This window comes from Corvus hawaiiensis, chromosome 26 (genome assembly GCF_020740725.1).
Source record: "Corvus hawaiiensis isolate bCorHaw1 chromosome 26, bCorHaw1.pri.cur, whole genome shotgun sequence".
In the NCBI taxonomy this organism is placed as follows: domain Eukaryota; kingdom Metazoa; phylum Chordata; class Aves; order Passeriformes; family Corvidae; genus Corvus; species Corvus hawaiiensis.
This window is the reverse complement of record NC_063238.1, coordinates 22837752-22855362: the sequence shown is the minus strand read 5'-3', so window position 1 is coordinate 22855362 and position 17611 is coordinate 22837752. Positions and strand designations below refer to the sequence as shown.

The 17611-nt window shown below is 37.4% G+C and overlaps 1 protein-coding gene across 2 annotated transcripts in view; it reads left to right on the top strand.

The window, feature by feature from the left end:
* STK3 (serine/threonine kinase 3) overlaps nt 1-17611 on the top strand; it is a 139067-nt gene that overhangs the window by 43598 nt on the left and 77858 nt on the right. For both annotated transcript variants that reach the window (XM_048286287.1, XM_048286288.1), the window contains exon 7: nt 15553-15690. In XM_048286287.1, coding sequence (XP_048142244.1) covers nt 15553-15690 — 138 coding nt within the window. The remainder of the gene's footprint in view (nt 1-15552; nt 15691-17611) is intronic.

The window sequence follows — 17611 nt, the reverse complement described above, 5'->3', positions numbered from 1 at the left end:
CACTTCTCTTTACATGGTTGTCTTCTAAATCATTGCCTGTGTCAGTCTAACATAGGCATTACAGCCCAGCAGTCTGTAACAGGTATGTTCACATTCTATTTTTCTGTGTAAAGGAAACCTGGAACAATCCCACATCTCTCTTTTCTTTTGTATGTCAGCTGATTTAGGATTGACTGTGGAGTTTGCTACTGCTTAAAATAAAGGCTTGTTCAAAATAAGTGAGTAATTTCTTCAAGTGAGTGCTCTATCCTGGTTGGATAGCTTGTTTAATCATCTTTATGCCATTCCTAGTTACGTTTTTATGTTCCCTTTAACTTATGAAGGCTAATTTCCTTCTTCAGTGGGCATATCCATTTAGGGACAAAGAAGATAATCCACTAGACATGGGACTTGTTGGTTGTCTTGGTTATGCAGTGCCTGGGGCTCTGCCATGGGAAAGGCCCTTTGAAGTGTGCTGTGCTGTTTTTGAGTCATTGTTTCAGAGCATCACCCTACGTCATTCCTTGTAGGTAGCCAAGAGAAACTGCAGAAGGAATGATTAAGATACCACCCTCTGCACTTTCTGGTGTTGCTGTCTGTTCTAGGGAAACCTTTGCTGTATGACTTGGCATTTGCTGCTTTTGGGTTGAGTTCTGTCTCTTCAGGCAGCATGCCCAGCCTTTCTCTGCCTGAAGTTTGTGCTAGTAGTCTTCAGCAGCTTTCTAACTTTTGCTGTCTTCCAAATCAGTTGCTCTCATTTCTGATTTGAAATAGGTTTGGGTGCACTGTGTGGTCTGCTGTTGAGCTAAATGTGTAGGGTTTCAGAGAGAAGACATTAGCTCTAAATACTGTGATAGAGGAAAGAGTGTTCCAGAAATGCACGGCACTCTTAATGCAAAGTCTTATGGTGGCCCAGCTTTATATTAGTGTGTTGCTTTGGCCTGGATGAGTGAACTGTATGTCTGGAATTTGCATTCACACTGTGCTAGCTCATAGGTGACTTTCAGAATCTGTCTGAGACTCTGGTTGCCTGGTATAGCTTCAGCCTTTGTCCTGTTCTAACACGATGGCAACATCTACCTCCCATCATTCGCATCTGAGACTTTAGACATAAGAGCTCCTCTGTGGCCTGAGGACACTCTATGTACATGTGACCAAGAGGAGTGATATCGTAAGGGGGACTGCTTTTTCCCAGGTGAGGATCAGTCTCCTGAGAAAGCAAGAAGTCAAGCAAAGTTTGAGTCCCTGTGAAGCTCTTTGTTCCTTAAGCTCAGTAATGTAATATTTGTCAGGAACAGTTCTGACACTTTTCAGGAAAACATGGGTCTGGAACAATGCTTCAAAACTTAACCTTTGTGGTAGGGGACTTCCAAAGAAGGTCTTCTTGCCTTGGAAATCCACAGGAAATGATGATTCTTCCTATTTCATGTCAAGACTTTTCTTTAGGATTTTTATCACTTGTGTTACTTCTCAATTTATTGGCTTCCATGAGGAACTTGTAATTCAGTCATCTGTATTTGAGTGCTAGGAACCCTGTTCAGCTAGGGAGTGTTCTGGAGCATACCTGAGGTATTCAAAAGCTATATGGACGTAGTCCTGGACATCTACCTCTGAGCGGTCCTGCTTGGTGGGGAGGATTGAACAAGGTGGCCTCCAGAGGTCCCTTCCAATATCAAACATTCTGTGACTGGTGTCCCTCAGAAATTCTTGAATCTGTAATCATTTCCTTCAACCTGCACCTTTTTAATAGTCTTCCTTATTGTTGACCTTGGATCTTTGGAGGAATGGAGGAGTTTGATTAATTTTGTGACTGTGCAGACTTTTATAGGGATTAGGTTATTATTTTCTTATGCTGGGAATCTAACCAGCTGATAACCTTTTTCAAATTGCATACGTCCCTCAGCTAACATAGATGTCGTTCATGTTGTATTTTTCCACTGAGCAATATTTCTTGCCTCTATTGTGTCTGCTCTAAGGGATGATTCTAGATACTCTTAGGCTGGATAGAGAAATTTCTGTGAAGCTGCTCGGGTGGAATGAATACATACAATTAGAGCGAGAGAGAGAGAGAGATGCAAGTTCTTCACTGTTTTCAAAGTGTACCTTTCTCAGATCTGCAGAGCCTTCATTTGGTAGTTCCATACATGTGCTGTAAAGCATCTTGTCATTCAAAGGCTGTTCAAGCAAGATGAGTCTTGAAGATGCTTTTTGGGATGCTTTTAATGTGAACTATGCAGTTTATTCAGTAAATAGTTATCATATTGCTAGGGGAGCCAGGAGTATGATTGCAAACGTATCATTTGAGGAGAGAGGAAAGGCCATTTACATGTAACTGTATATGGTTACCATGTCTTGAAGAACCTCTGCATTCAGAAATCCTTTCCCCTGTCTGCCCTGAGGTATTTTTGTATAAAGTGGGGACAAGCTGCTAGGAATTAAGGGTATGATATGGCCCATTTATACGATATCAGCATTTCTAGTCGCTGCTTCAGCTATTGCTGTATTGTTTGCATACTTGAGTGATTGCAACAGCCACATTGCTAAACTGTAATTTTTTTCAGTAATATAGGCTATAAATTTTTGTTCCCTGAACTGTTTGTGAAGGAATGTTATTTCTCTGTGTACCTATAGTAACAGGGCTATGCTTTCACTTGTTTTTTTTCTCTGCAGTGTCAGTCTGATACATGCCTTTGAATGGAACAAAATGTAGTAGGTTAAACCAGATGCTAACAAAAATGGAGAAAATATGATTAGTAAGTGTTTGGACAGGGCAGTAAAACACAGACCACAGACCCAACCCCAGCACTTACGAAATTTTGTAAAATATTCCAGGCTAAGTAATGCAAGAGTCTTGATAGATGCTTGCTATTTTTTTCATCTTCTCTCTTCAGGTTTGTTTATAACTTGGTTTAAGCAAAGGAAAATAGATGCAAGGCCAATTCACCATGTTGCAGATCTTTTCTCTCAGTGTCTGTATTTCTTTCTGGCCTCCAAAATATCTTATTCTATGAATTTTTTTTCTTAATTATGAAGAACTTTTCTCTACTATGTCCTTGATATCTTGCAGAGTGATACCATGGACATACAACTAAGTTTATCTGCATGACATCCTGTAGGGTGTGCAGTTCCTGTAGGATGTGCAGTATTTTGAAGATGACCAAGTCTAGTGGACATCTAATTAGCATTGGATGCCATTAGCGTAATGCATTTTAATTAATCTGTGTTGGGTTATGCTTCTGTTTCCTCTTTTGGGTGAAATTTATCAAAAGTGTAGCAAATCATATTGTGAGGAGTTAGAGATGGATATGAAACCTTTAGATGATACAAATAATAACTAACTTGTATAATTCAGTGTGTTACAGAATAAACAACTAGTGAGGCTAATAATATGCATTACATTTTATTTTAGCAGTTGATAACGGTGCTTGAGAGGTGGATAACTTCTGGGGGGAAGGAAAAAAGAGGCCAAGTCCAGACAGACATGATTAGAAAGAATATCACTGACAGATTTGCAGTCAGGAGCACTAGGTCTAAACTGATGTTTTATTTAATAGCATAGCTATTTTATAGCCAGTGTTTTTGTCAAAAGAGAATCAGCCCTTGATCACAACTAAGACATTAAGGAAGGCATATTGTTTATTTCTTTCTTGGGGATAAGCTTGAGGGTTTTCCTTCTCCTCTGGAACTAGTTTCTCTGCATTATCAGTAAAGGTTATTGTATGGCTAATTACATGGCAGTTCAGGTTGATTTGAGAATACAAATGTTATTGCAGAAATAGAAGAGGCTTATTTTTAGTGCTCACTAAATCTAGGGTGCTATGTTTTTCTTTTTTACTGTGGTTCAAATGAGCAGGCTTGAAAAGGTTAGTTAGCCACTGGGGATATTAAAAATAAAGTGGGAACTAAATTGTTTGTACTACTTAGAGTATTAAAAATGTGTATTTTTAAACTGAGTGGAGAAAGAGGAAACAAAAAAAACTTTGGTGAATGTGTTTGTATGTATCACCTCAGGGTGGAAAGAGGTGACTTTTAAATTAGTGTATTTCAATATGAGAAATCTAGAAGGCATGCAGGGAAAAAAAAGGTAGTTTTTAGCTTCTCTTCTGTGTTTGATGTTAGTCAAAATGTAATTCAAGCAATTGTGTTCTGTAGCCACTGTATGACCTTCCCAGGGGCAATCAGCCCCCGCCTTTAAAAAAAATAGAAAGCCAGTTGGCCTATGTTTAGCTTACTAAATGTCATCTGGATTCAGTAAAATGCAAGTGACCTGCATTGAATTAGTATAATTGTAATACAAACAGAACATCTCATAGTTTTGGTCTTACACAGGAAAAGAGAAAGTTGAAGAGATTTTTCAGTTTGATAAATAAAACTGAAGATACAGAGTTAACTTTGGCTCACAGTTCATTTTACTTTTTACTGTCTCTTAAAAAAAAATACATGGCATTTGAATTTTGTGTGTACATTTTCTCTTTGGAACATTTTCCATTTTTGGAAGACTCTTCCTTATGATGTATGTCATATCAGTTATTAAATCATAAGTGATCATTACCAATTCCAGTTTCCTCAGACACAATGCCATTTCAGAGAGATATTTTTTACTGATTTACCTAGCCTGTCCAGAATTTGGTATATTGCTTTACCTCTGTCATTTGGTAGGATTGCTTTTGAATTCTGTGATGTAGTTCATATTTTTCACTCTCTATTCCCGAGAGCAATGCTTACACTTACCAAGCTAACACAGTGCCATGAAGAACTGAAGTATCAGTTCAGGCAGTATATTTGAATTTTAACTCTGACCAATTTTAACTTTGACTCTATGATCTTGTAGTTGTCTTATTCAGTTTGGTTTAAAAGGCATGTTAGTTTTTTAAAATGCAAGATTAGTGTAATTGTGTAAGTAATACTATGCCTTGGTTGTACTTCTCTTTTCATTTGGACATTCAAATGCCCAGATTTTACTTTGTAATGCCTCCCACTGCATCATGGCCTCTAGAATAGAAAAAATAGTTTTACTGTAGCAACTACATTTCCTTACAGGAAAACATGTGGCTATTACACTAATCTAGCAATGGAATTTAAGGGGCTACAATATAAATGACATTTATTTGAAACCAGTAGGGAGAATACTGGAAACACTAGCAAGGCAAGGACAGTAAGTGTGTTTTTTTGTGTACCTGGTAGCTGGGAAAGCAATACTATTGAGTCTTGTAGTCTCTGAGTACCTTGAGAGTCAGTGGAGCAGAAACAGGAGAAGTTTTCATTCTTCACTTGAAGGTAGACAGTGCTTTAAGATGTAAGAACTCAATTACTCTTTCATAGACTACTTTTATAGACTACAATTAATTACTCTGTAATTAATTGGTTGTTTTCATTATATCAGTGGGATGTTGGCATTTAATATCTGGAAATTTGTAATCTGTCCGTTTAATTTTAGTTCTTAGTTTGAACACTGCAAGTAAATGGGTCGTTTTTCTTTGTGCTGGTGGTTGGGTTTTGCTGTCACCTGTTCATCTGCTGCTACTGTAAAAGGTGAAGTAGGAAGCAGCAAATACTGTTGAAAGGGATTGTTCCTTTGTGTTTCATGTTTCGTGTGTTAAACATGGTCACATGGTCATTCTGTTTCTGTACCTAGGCTGACTGAACATGATAATCCTCTTTTTTGTTTTAAATTAATTTTATATGAGCACAGGGCAAATGGGGAGGTGTTGGTGGTGGTGGAAAAGATCTTCAAAACACATGCCCAAATTTTGATCATGAAATTCTGAAACTGTGTTTGTCTATATTTTTTTTTTTTGTAGAATAAAATTACAAGTTCTGGAACTTCTTGGGTAGTTTAGTGGCAACTTTCCTACAATGTAACCTGAATATTCCTTGTTAAAATTTAAACTCATTAGCTCCTCTTCTGTTCTTTATACACTTTCTCTCTTTGAAGTGGCATTTAACATGTTAGAGACTGTTACCATATCTCTCACTACAGTTACCTCTTCTTTAGACTGAGCAATCCTAATTCATTCAATCTTTTCTTGCAGAGTGTGTTTTTAAAATATCTAAGCATTGCAGTTACTCTGTTTTCAAGCCATCTTCAGTTGGTTTACATCTCTGAAATTGTGATGCCTGAAACTGAACACAAAACTGCTGCTGGAGGTCTAACATACCCCAAATAAAGGAGAACTGCCACTTAATTCTTGAATGCCTCTTTCATTACTACTGTCTGTGGTTGTCAGAGATTTCGCATTTAATGTCCAATGAGTTTACTGCAGCTTTTTCTCACAAATATAAGTTACTCCTTGATTCTTCTACAAGTAAATATAATTGCAAATGCAGTTTTTCCACTTCATGTCTCATTAAATGTTAGTATGTTTCTGGATGTAATCATTGCCTCATTTTCTCAGAAACTGCAGTAAATACTGTGGGAAGAACAGAAAATATTCTTTTAGTAAAGTATTGGAGTTTTCTTGGAGGGAAAGTAGGTTTCATATTCTGGGTAAAAACTTGGAACCTTCTAGGCATTGTGCCTATGAATTTTCAAGATAGTACTGAATCAGGAGTAAAACTAACTATAGTGAAAGAAGAGTAGATCAATCACAAGAGTATTCCTTGGATTCTGTCATACAGTGTGCACTTTCTGAACCATTTCCTTGTTCTGTAACTGACAAGAAAGTAGTTCCATACTGAAAAAAGAGAAGGTTGTTTGATTTCAAGTTCATGTTCTTGATCTCGTATTCTGTGAAGGGAGTGATAGCACAGTGATTATGTCATAGCAGGATGCTTCTGTCTGAGAGGTACCATCATTCACAAAGACATTTTCTCTTTTCATTCCTGGCCACCTGTGTGGGAAATATCCTTTAGGCAATGAGTTGTCTAGCTCTTGATCCAGAATCTGTCATAATGTATAATTTAGTCTGAGAGACTCTTAAGTGTTGAAGTTCTCTGAGGGTTTGAGTAGAATTGGCCAGTGGCCTGAAGTGGCCCCATTTCTCTGTTATGGTGATTTCCTCACAAAGAGGAGGTGTTCATCACTATCAAAAGGAAATTTTCTCCTATACAACAGTGTTTAAAAATACTTATTTTCCCAAATCTGTGTCAAGTAAAAATTCACTTTGAAGTTTAAGCTACTACAACAGATACTTCTTTCAGTCTAAAGATAGTTTAATATCTATTTATTTTTTCCTATCTCAACCCGCTTCCTCTCAAACACTTCCTCCTCTCAAATTAAAAAAACTCTTAAAAAACCCACGTACACATACATGCAGTGCCCCCTTCTTTCTCCTCCTGATTAAATGAATCTTGCTCACTCAGTGCCAAAATTGAGGGTACTTTTCAGAATAAGAATAATGACGTAAATTTCAGCTCATTTAGGTTTTCTTTTGGGTGAATGAAATTATTAGAAACACTGTCCTAGATGTTGTCTGAATGCTGCAGTTCCTTTCAGCTGTTAGAAACTTCCATATTTTTGTAAGACTTGCTGACTTTCACTGTCTTGTTTTCCAGTAGTGCTTGGATTTTTTTAAGTTGTCGGGATTTAAAATTTTTTTTTATGTCCAAGAACAGTAAGTTTTGTGCAGACTTACAATTTTTGTGGATGTGAACTTTCAGTATAACCTTTCAATAAAATGTTAAATACTTACACTTTTTAATACCTATAAGGGATTATTTGCACGTTACGTATTTTCCTCTGAAAATTCCTGTATATGTCAATTAAAATTCAGAACTGATAGCTGACTGCGTAGTTTAAGCACAAAATCCTGAGTAGCCTGAAATTATTTTTGATTTCACTGAATGCCTTTCCTTGAAAAATTTTGCTTATCTAAAACACTGTCCTCCTCACTCCAAAATATCCCCAGGAAAACAACAAAAAACCCCAGTGAAGCCAAAGAAGGTTAAAAAACCTTCATGAGATTGCAGATTTTTGCCATGCTTTATTTTTAATTTCTACAGACTTTGAAAAGGCATTTGTTGCCCTCCTTTCAAGGTGTCGTGGTTTGCCAGGTACCCATGGCTCGCTCACCTTCCGCTGCTGCAGCTGAGCAGAGAGAAAAAAAAAGTTAATGAAGGGTTCATGTGTTAAGGACCGGGAGAAAGCACTTCAAGGGCGAAACAGGCTTAACTTAAAGTTACAAAGTGAATTTATTACTAACAGAATCAGAGGAGAATAATGAGAAGTGAAACACCGTTTCCCCCCCAGCCCCTCCCTCCTTCCCACCGACAGCGCAGGGCGTGGGGGTTTGGTCAGTTCATCACCGAGATCTCCTTCCGCTGCTCAGGGAGAGGAGTCTTCCCCTGTGAGGCCGGGGGTCCCTCCCACAGGAGACAGTTCTCCCTGAACCTCTCCGGAGTGGGTCCACTCCCACGAGCAGCAGCCACCCCGCCCCTGCTGCAGCGTGAGCCCCTCCCACGGGCACACAGCCCTCCCAAACTGCTGCGCCGTGGGTCTCTCTTTCCACGGGGTGCAGCCCTCCAAGGACAGGCTGCTCCAGCCTGGAAGCAGGGCCCTCTCTCTCTGCCGGGTGTTCCACTGGATCACAGCCTCCTCCAGGCATCCACCCGCTCCGGCACGGGCACCTCGCCCACGGGCTGCGGGTGGATCTCTGCGTCCCCCGTGGATCCCCATGGGCTGCAGGTGCACAGCTGCTGCACCATGGTCCTCACCGTGGCCTGCAGAGGAATCTCGGCTCCAGTGCCTGGAGCACCTCCTCCCCCTCCTTCTGCACTGACCTTGGTGTCTCCATGTTGTTTTCCCTCACATGTTCTCACCTCCTCCTCTTCTCTGACTAGAAAAATAAAACCTGTGTGCACTTTGATTTTCTTCTTAAATATGTCATCACACAGGCGTTACCAACCTCTCTAATTGGCCCAGTTTTGGCTGGCAGCATGTCCATCTTCAGAGCCGTCAGGGACTGGCCCTGCTGGACATGGTGGAAGCTTCCAGCAGCTTCTCACAGAAAGCCACCTCTGTGGCTCCCCTGCTACCAAAAACCAGGCCATGCAAAACCAATACACAAGACTTGTGATCTAAGTTGAAGGAGGGAAGAATTTTGAGGAGTGGGTTGCTGACTGTGTCTTCTGTTAAAATGTCACTGACATCAATGACTTGCATCTTGCAGATGAAACGGGAACTTGAAGGTTACATCCCTAATAAAAGGGAATTCAGTTGCATGGCAGAATTCAGGAATATTTTGTGTTGAAGAGCTGGGTTCGGGAAATGAAAATAGCCCTACTGAGTTGGGCAGAGAAACTCAAACTGTTCCATTTTAAAGTAGAAGATGGAAAGTTGGGACAAAATAACAGTAAAAAACTACAGGTAAAAGTAATGAAGAGTTCCCCAAATAAAAGGGAATTTTTTAAATATGTTAGAAGAAAACCTGGAGAAATATTGATAGGTCTGCTGGGCTTGAAGGGAGAAGAAGAAAGAAGCAAACACAAGGAGGTCAGTGCAGATAAACAAAGTTCTTTCTTTGGAGTTGTATAACTCCATGAAATCATTTGTTGAGTAGCTTTCAGATATCTTTGGATTGTACAAGTGATGGGTTATAAGAGTTCAAGAAACATTGAAAAATGAAAAAAAGAAATGGATAAACTCATATTAATTAACTGGCAGTAAGGCAACATGCTGAGGTGATAGTTCTGTGAAAAGATTGGTGGTAATAAATATTTTTGTTACTCATCTGACAAAATGGTTTGATAATGAACAGGCATATATGCAGAGGACACGATACTTTTAGCTGAGTTAGCAGGGGGAACTTACTCTTTGTCTTGATAAGTGGATAGCAGCTAGTGCAATAAATTCTGTCTTTTAAATATACCAGTGAAGGATATGGTAGAAGTTTAAAGTTAGGAAATGCGATGGGATTTAAAAATCCGTTTTCTAAGTAAGCTTGTTTAAAACCAGTTATGAAAAACCCCAAACTGAATTAACTTTTGGCCTTAGAATGCTAACTTGACCTGTTGTCACATAACAAATAATCTGTAATATTTTTTTTTTAATTTAAAGCAATTTTTTAGAATCAAAGAATATGTCAATTTGGAAGGGAACCATGACTGGATCATTAGTCCAGTTCCCACCTTAGTACGAAGAGTAAATTCAGAGGTGAATCTCGAGACACCGTTCTGGTGCATGACGGTGCTAACAAGGCAAGGGTTGATTCTTTTCAATAGATTTGCAATTGCACTTACTATTGCAAAATATTTGAGATTGGTATCTTTACATTCTTGACCTGTTGTAATGCTGTCAAAATGTTACGAGCTTACTAGCAATAAAAAATATATAAGTAAATGTAAATGGCTTATCTTTCAATAACCCATCTTTGCTGTTAATCATGTGAATAGTCCTTCCATTATGTATCTTTTCTCTGTGTTTATTACTTTATTACTTTACATCTTAAGTGAATCATATTTTGATTTGATCGGTAAAGGTCATTATTCCAGAGGGAGGCTTATGACAGTAAATGGCTGTTAAGCCACTGGTACACGTTGTGGTTTGTTTCATTTAGTTTGGTTTTTTTTCCCTTATGGTGTTTTATTTTATTTTCCAGGTGCTCCTAGTGTTAATACATGTAATTTTATAATAAAGTAATTTAAATGTAATTTTTACCTTATGTAGTATTGTGTAATATGGTTTAATCAGTGGCCATTACAAAAACTATCAAAGTGAGTGCAGTAGAATTGCATGTTAAATGTCACACATATTCCCCCTCATTAGGATTAAAAATTTTATGTCAGTTATTGTTTGTCCAGAACTTCTCTGAACTAAAGCTTCACTTACCCATTCCTGCATTTAATCCTGTGTTTGTTCATTCTAGTAAGAATCAACTTGGATCAGGTATGTGATAGATGTCTGATGGAACCAGGCCTGTTTGTAGTTCTGCACAAGAGGTGTGAGTACACTAGATGATCTTCATCAACGTCTGTGTTTGCAGATGAGAGGAAGCAGCAGTGATTTTTAGGGTGCTTCTAACAAATACATCTATTATTTACTATGACGTAGATTGTGAACCAACTTTCTTGACTTTAAACAGGAGGTGTTTTTCAGTAACTTTATTTTTCACTGTGTTGCAATATCGTAGTTCTGAATTAATAAAAACAAATCAAACCACCCCCCAAAAAGCCACATCAAGAAAAAATGCTCAACAAAGCAAACCCAGTGTAGAACCTGCTAGTATTTCACCCATCTCCATGCTGATGTTTCATTTTTAGACAGCTGATGAATTGTGTAAATGAATAATTAATGATGTTTTAGTAGTCTTTTTGAAGGCTATTCAAGAAAGGAGGGCGGTTCTATGTATCACAGAGAGGAGAAAAATGTGTCTTTCAGCTGATTCTTTGTTTCCAAAGTTACTAAAATTTTACAGTACCCAATATTTAACTCCTCCGGCCTCAAATAGGTTTTTGTACCCTGAATGTGTTACTGAGTTTAATGTGTTTTGGTGTTTGTTTCCTACAGTAGATTGCTAAACTAAGTAGTTAATTGTGGTGGCAAAAACTATGAAGTCACAAACTGATGTCATGGATCCTTACCCTGTTTATAAAAAAGTTTTTCTCTATAGATTCTAGCAATGGAGCTTCACAGCATGAAAATTATAAATTCACCACAATATAGAAGTCTCTGTTGTTCTCTAAAGTAGCATTTATGGTACTGGGTAGATTTTCTGCTTTTTATTGCAAGTAACTTATTTCAGCTAAGTAATAGAGATAAGTTACTCAAGGAGCTAAAAGCCAGAAGACACGGTACCTCTACGAAATTGCTGTTGATCACTTAATGTGTTCATGGGCTGTGTGAAATACACATATATTACCCTGACTGACAAGAAGAATGAGCTGCAAGGATTTTCTGATTAGGAATTTCCATGTGTGGTATATGAGCATCTCATTTTTCTTTTGGCGTTTCCTAATTCATCATCATCACCATAATTACATTTTCACGCCAATAAAATTGTCCATAAAAGAACCTTCATGGAAACCCCCCTGCCCTGTTTTCAGCCTGGATTTAATTTAAAATACTAGGCCCTTTAAGAATAATAAAAAGAAAATCCTGGGCTGACTTGTGCAGTTCTGCTCTCATTTAAGACCTGGTTCTCAGTCTGGTATTCAGCTTAGCTGTAACTGCTGATGATTGAGCAGAGAAGTGCTACCAGGCAACAGGTATGGTAGAAACTGTGTTGGATTGTCCAGTGTTCAATTCAGAAGTGGCCCCAAAAGCTGCCCTGGATGATTTTATCTTCCCCATATCTTTTGTCATACATAGATTATAATCTGCCTTGAATTCTGGTTTCACTGCAAGGTGAAGGATTTGCCTCAGACCAGTGTGTGAAAGATGATTCAAGGTAGAATTGGGCTCAAGGTGCAGAGGTGGAAGGGCCAGTTCAGGACAAATTTGGAATGAGCTCTATGTTACAGGCAGGTGAAGACAAATGCAGATTAAGCTTAGCCTTCTTGTAGCTTTAGAGATTTCTTTCTCTATTTAGAGATGATTGAATGGTTAAAACTGAAGACTGAGTCATACAATCTAATTCTTTGGTTGTATATTTGATGTCTTACTCTTGTAAGATTTGTCAGTTTGTCTCAGAAATGTAAGGAAATGTGGAAGGTGATATTGAAGGCGGGAGAGAAAAAAGAATTAGCCCCAGCTCTTTTCTAAGTCAGAGCCTGCCCCTCTGTTGAGCAATTTCCTCCTAACATTTCCTCAGTTGGTACTGCCAGTTCAGCCCATGTAATTGGGTGGATAGTAGCTTATATTTGGTGTTTCTTTCAATCAACATTTGCCTAACACTGTCTGTATGAGCACTGTTCTCAGCCCTACTGTGAGAGCTAAACTAAAACCAATAGCTGTGGGAAACTTCTGAGAAAATTACAAGTGGAGTGGAGGAGAAAAAAAAACTTCAAGTAATAGTTTGGGAAAACACAGGGACTGGAGAAATCTAAGGTAAGATGAAAGAAGCATGAAAAAACCAAGTATTTCCTGCTTCTGTTGGCACCCAGAGTGATTGAAATAGTTTTGTTTTAAAATAATATACAGTTATTGTAGGGTAGAAATGACCTTTTTTGACAAGAAGTGGAAGCAAAAATGAGGAGTCAGTTCCTGTCAGATAAGTGTTTTGTTTTATTCCTGGAGATTTGGGACTAGCTTTATAATGCTCCAGTGAGTTCTTTGCAAGCCTCTTGGAAGGAAACAGAGTAGTTGAAAGCTAAATCATAGACTATTTTGAAAGAGGACAGGCGTTTAACTTTTCTGCAGAGAGATAGGCAAGCCAAAATTCGGAGAGAGGCAAGATGGAATTGAAAACCAGAATTTTAGGCTGGTTGATAGAATGGAGTGCCGAGAGATGGAGGGAGAGGTACATGCTAGCAAGTGTGTGGTGTGAGTACCAAGTTGGACTAAACATTTGGAATAAGTAGTTTCTGTATGTTTTCTTGTATTACAAAAATGCATCTAATTTTTCTTTTCAGCTAATAGAGCTCATGTGACATAGGATTTTAAAAAGTCTACAGTTTAAGCATTACATAAATATACATATTTCTGAAGTAGGTATTTTCAATGAAAGTACAAAGCATAAATGTGGATTTAGGACTCTAACACTTGAATATCTCCTTTTGTGGCTTTTGTTGTCTGGCATAAAAGAATGATTCATGAATTTCCTCTTTTTCTCATTGTCCTTTGTGAATGACAAAGAAGTCAATTCTTTGCTGTGGTTCTTAACTGCTGTGTATTTGATGAAAATAGTTGGCCAAGGCAAACATTTTTGCTAGAACTGTGGAGCTGAGTAGGACTCCAACTTATCCGTGCTTACCTGTGGGGAGAGAGGTCAGTGTTTATGATGAAACCTATTATGATGGTACCTATTTTGACACCACCCAAACAGAAGTTGGTAGACTTCTGTTACAGCTGTGTGTTTTCAATAGCTACTGCAGAGTTAGCTGTTAAGAGTAACTGAAGATAAGATCAAAAGTCATCAGTTCAAAGTTCAGAAAGATCATTAATTTCAAGGACAGAAACAGCTGAATTTGTTAGCCACTGCTTTTCGCCAGAAGCACTTCACTTGTACTGACAATTAATCTTGCCTCACAAGTGAAGTAGATAAGGCCAGTTACTGAGTGCCACGTTTCCTATCTGAGTCCATATACTTGTTTGGCATGGCTGCCCACTGAAAAGATAAAGCTGCTGTTGTAGCATACATTTTTGTTAAACAAAATGGCAAGTTTTGTAAACATTTAAGTATTTGAATTCAAGCAACTATTCAGTACTGAATTAATTTTTCATTAAAATGTTAGTAAACAGTTTTTACGTCATTTTGCATGGTTTCCACTTCCCTTCAGAATATGAGAAAAAATTTTCTGGTGAGGGTTTGAATGAGTTCAACCAACTTTCTAGGCCAGTCAGACTTCTTTAGAAGCTACGGATAAAATCTCATTAAGTTCTTTCTACCTTCTCCCTATGTTTCAGACACAGGCTGAACCTTCTAGTGCTTCTAATACTTTAAACATTTGCAGAATCAGTTTTTTTCCCTTTTCTGAGTATTTATTTCTGCCTATGCTTTTAGAAAAGCAAATGAAGAACTCTTATTCCCTGTGACTTTGGAAAATGTAGTTGAATTGAACCTGGGTTTAGAAGAAAATAATAGCCTGTTGTTCTTGTCAATAGACCTAGCTCTAGTGTGTTGCTATCATGTGTAAGTCTTAAGCACTGATACTGGATGTTATTTATTACATACAGAAGTTCAACATTTTTCATTATTTTGCAATAATCTGTCAGAGTTGTACAGCTTTTTTCCCCCAGCTGCAAGCATGAATTTATAATAATAATTATAAAAACCTAGAAATAATAATATAAAAAATGGCACTATATATATATATAATCTTAAGTAGGACAAACATTTTTTTATATAGCATGAGTATTTTTCCCTGGTTGAAAAATCTGTCTGCATATGGTTCTCAACAGAAGAAATTTCTGTTATATAGGTAAAGTGGTGCCTTTTCAATTTCATGTAAGTTCTCAATACTGTAAACTAGTTACTTGATTATTTTATTTATGTCATCTTTTAGTGTTACCTTAGGTCTTTTGGCATATGTGTCTAAATCTTACTTGGACAAGCAAGTTTTAAAGCTCCATCTGATGAATTATGAATGCAAAAGGAAATAGCAATCCTCCCAAATTTCCTAAGCAATTCTCATATAAAACTAAATACACTTAAGAGAGGAGAAGGTGAGCTTGGCTGTTGTCAGCAACTTTATATGTGTGTATAAACGAGCAGTGCTGTCATTTCTGCTAAGAATTTCTGAAAGAATATAATCATCTCTTCAGATTGATGAACAGCAATCGATGAAATAAAGAGTCTTGTGCTCAATGGGGTACAGTGTAAATAGAGAAAATCTAATGGGAAGTAGCTACATTAGTAGCAGATGGATTTACTTCCTGAATCTTGATCTGAGTAGAAATCCTTGCATACTTAAAATTTGTCTTCCTGATTCTTAGCCTGATAAGAAAGGTGGATAAAGCAATTTCTTTTTTTTAACTTGGCTTCAGCTGCTGTGGTGATGTGTTTTGTTTAGACTTGCTATTGTTTGATTTTTATCTAGGCTATTTTTATGATTCCTACAAATCCCCCTCCAACCTTCCGGAAGCCAGAGCTCTGGTCTGATGAGTTTACAGATTTTGTGAAGAAATGCTTAGTGAAAAATCCTGAACAAAGAGCTACAGCAACCCAGCTGCTACAGGTCAGTATTTAACTTACTGAGGAAAAGCACATTTTTTGTTTGGGTGGTTTTTTTTTTTCCCCTCAAACCCAAAATATTGTGAAAATTTGTAAGGGAAAATCTTATTTTAACTATTGTTATGCCTTATTTATTTTTCACTTTGTGGTCTTTTCTCTGACAGCTCTTGCATCTCTGCCCCCATTTTATTTTTCTTCTTGCTGCTTCTGAAAATTCATTGCTCTTTAAATAGTTTAAGGCTGGTTCTTGCTATTAAAATTGGATCCTTGCTTTGTGGTTCGAGGCCCTCAATAGATCTCAGGATTTAGACAAGTGTTTAGTAAAAGAATTGAGCCCAGGTTACTCTTCTGTGTGGACCACACATGGAGTATATTCAAAGTCTTTCCTTCTGGTCATGTCAGGTTAAACAGGCAGGTGGCTGTCTGTCCTAGAAGGGTGTGATGCAGATGGACAAATGAGTTTTCTCTTGGGCTGAGTTAAACTAAGTGGGCACTTTTATATGGGAGCCACAGTTGTCAGTGTGGACTTTTGGAGTTAGGCAGGGTATGCCAGGCTCTTACTGCCTGTATGACTCTCCTACTAGATTTATTCTGTGTTGAGCTAGCAATATCAGCTGTTAAAATTTAAATTCCAGTGAACTCCACTACAAGGAAAACAAAAATTTTGCAAAGTAGTTTTTGGTAATAGATCTGTCAAATTTGTAGATCATGTTATGAATATTTAATTTTATAAATTTCAAAGCACCAAAATGTAGACCCCAAGTTAAGTAAAAATTAAAAGTTATGTGTGTCTGTGTGATGTATGAATCAGTACTTGAGACCTTCAAGATTTGAAGTTTGTATGGTTAGCTGAATACCAGCAGCTGGATAGAAGAGACTTGCATTAATGTGAGCAAGTAAGGAGAAACAAACAAGAAAAAGCTTCAGCGTGCAGTTTCTTTCCACATGCTTACTGACCAGAAAACCAAATATTGTGTTCTTCAGGAATCTGTGTTGTCTTTTTCCCCAGCTGGAATTTGGAGCATATGTGATGGAGCTGGAGGTGCTGTGAATGTGTTTGAGTGGGAATGAAAGTATTGCTTGTGAGGAGAGATCATGGAATGAAAAAGAGAGTAATTGAATTAATATATCAAGGGAAAAGATAGATAATAGGTGTAGGACACGAGGCTTCAATTGAAAACATCGATTCTGTTCTTCGTGGAACAATTTTTAAATATTTAATGATATATTTCTGAGGTGCTTAGTTACGTTTTGCCTAAATTAATATAATAATGCAAATATAATTATTAATAATTAATATAATAATGCAAAATTCATATTTTTTCTAACAGCAGGTGTTTATTAGGCAGCAAAATGTGCAAATGGTATCATGCCCATTGTCTTAAATGAGAAAGTGATTATTTAAACGACCTTGAATTAAAATTAAACTTCCTGCTAGAAGTGAAGTATTTTTTTACTGGTTCCACATTTCAGCATCATAGATCAAGAAATATTTTATGACATTTAAAGCATAGCTTTGTTGAAGTAAGCAGCCATAGTTGCTCTGGTTAGAGCCACTAATTTATGCTCTCAATTTGGTAAGATTAATTAACTTTTGAAACTGAATATCTGAAAAATTTTGGTTTTCTGTGTCAGATCATCACTACTCTATTTACTACTTACTGCATGTTTTCTTTGGAAAATTCTCTCCTCAACTCTAAAACAGTTGTTAAGTGATTACATTTCCCAAGGTTTGCAGTTACTAAAAATAGTTAAAGTAAATTTTGTTTAATGAAGCAGCTGAAGGATACTGTATGTTGTGTTGGTATAGATTTTGATTATTGCGTAATGTACTGGAATCTGTGGTGTTGAATAGGATTTGTAATTAAATCTGAAGCACAACTGCTGTAATGATACTACATATTTCAATGATTTTTTTTCCCCTA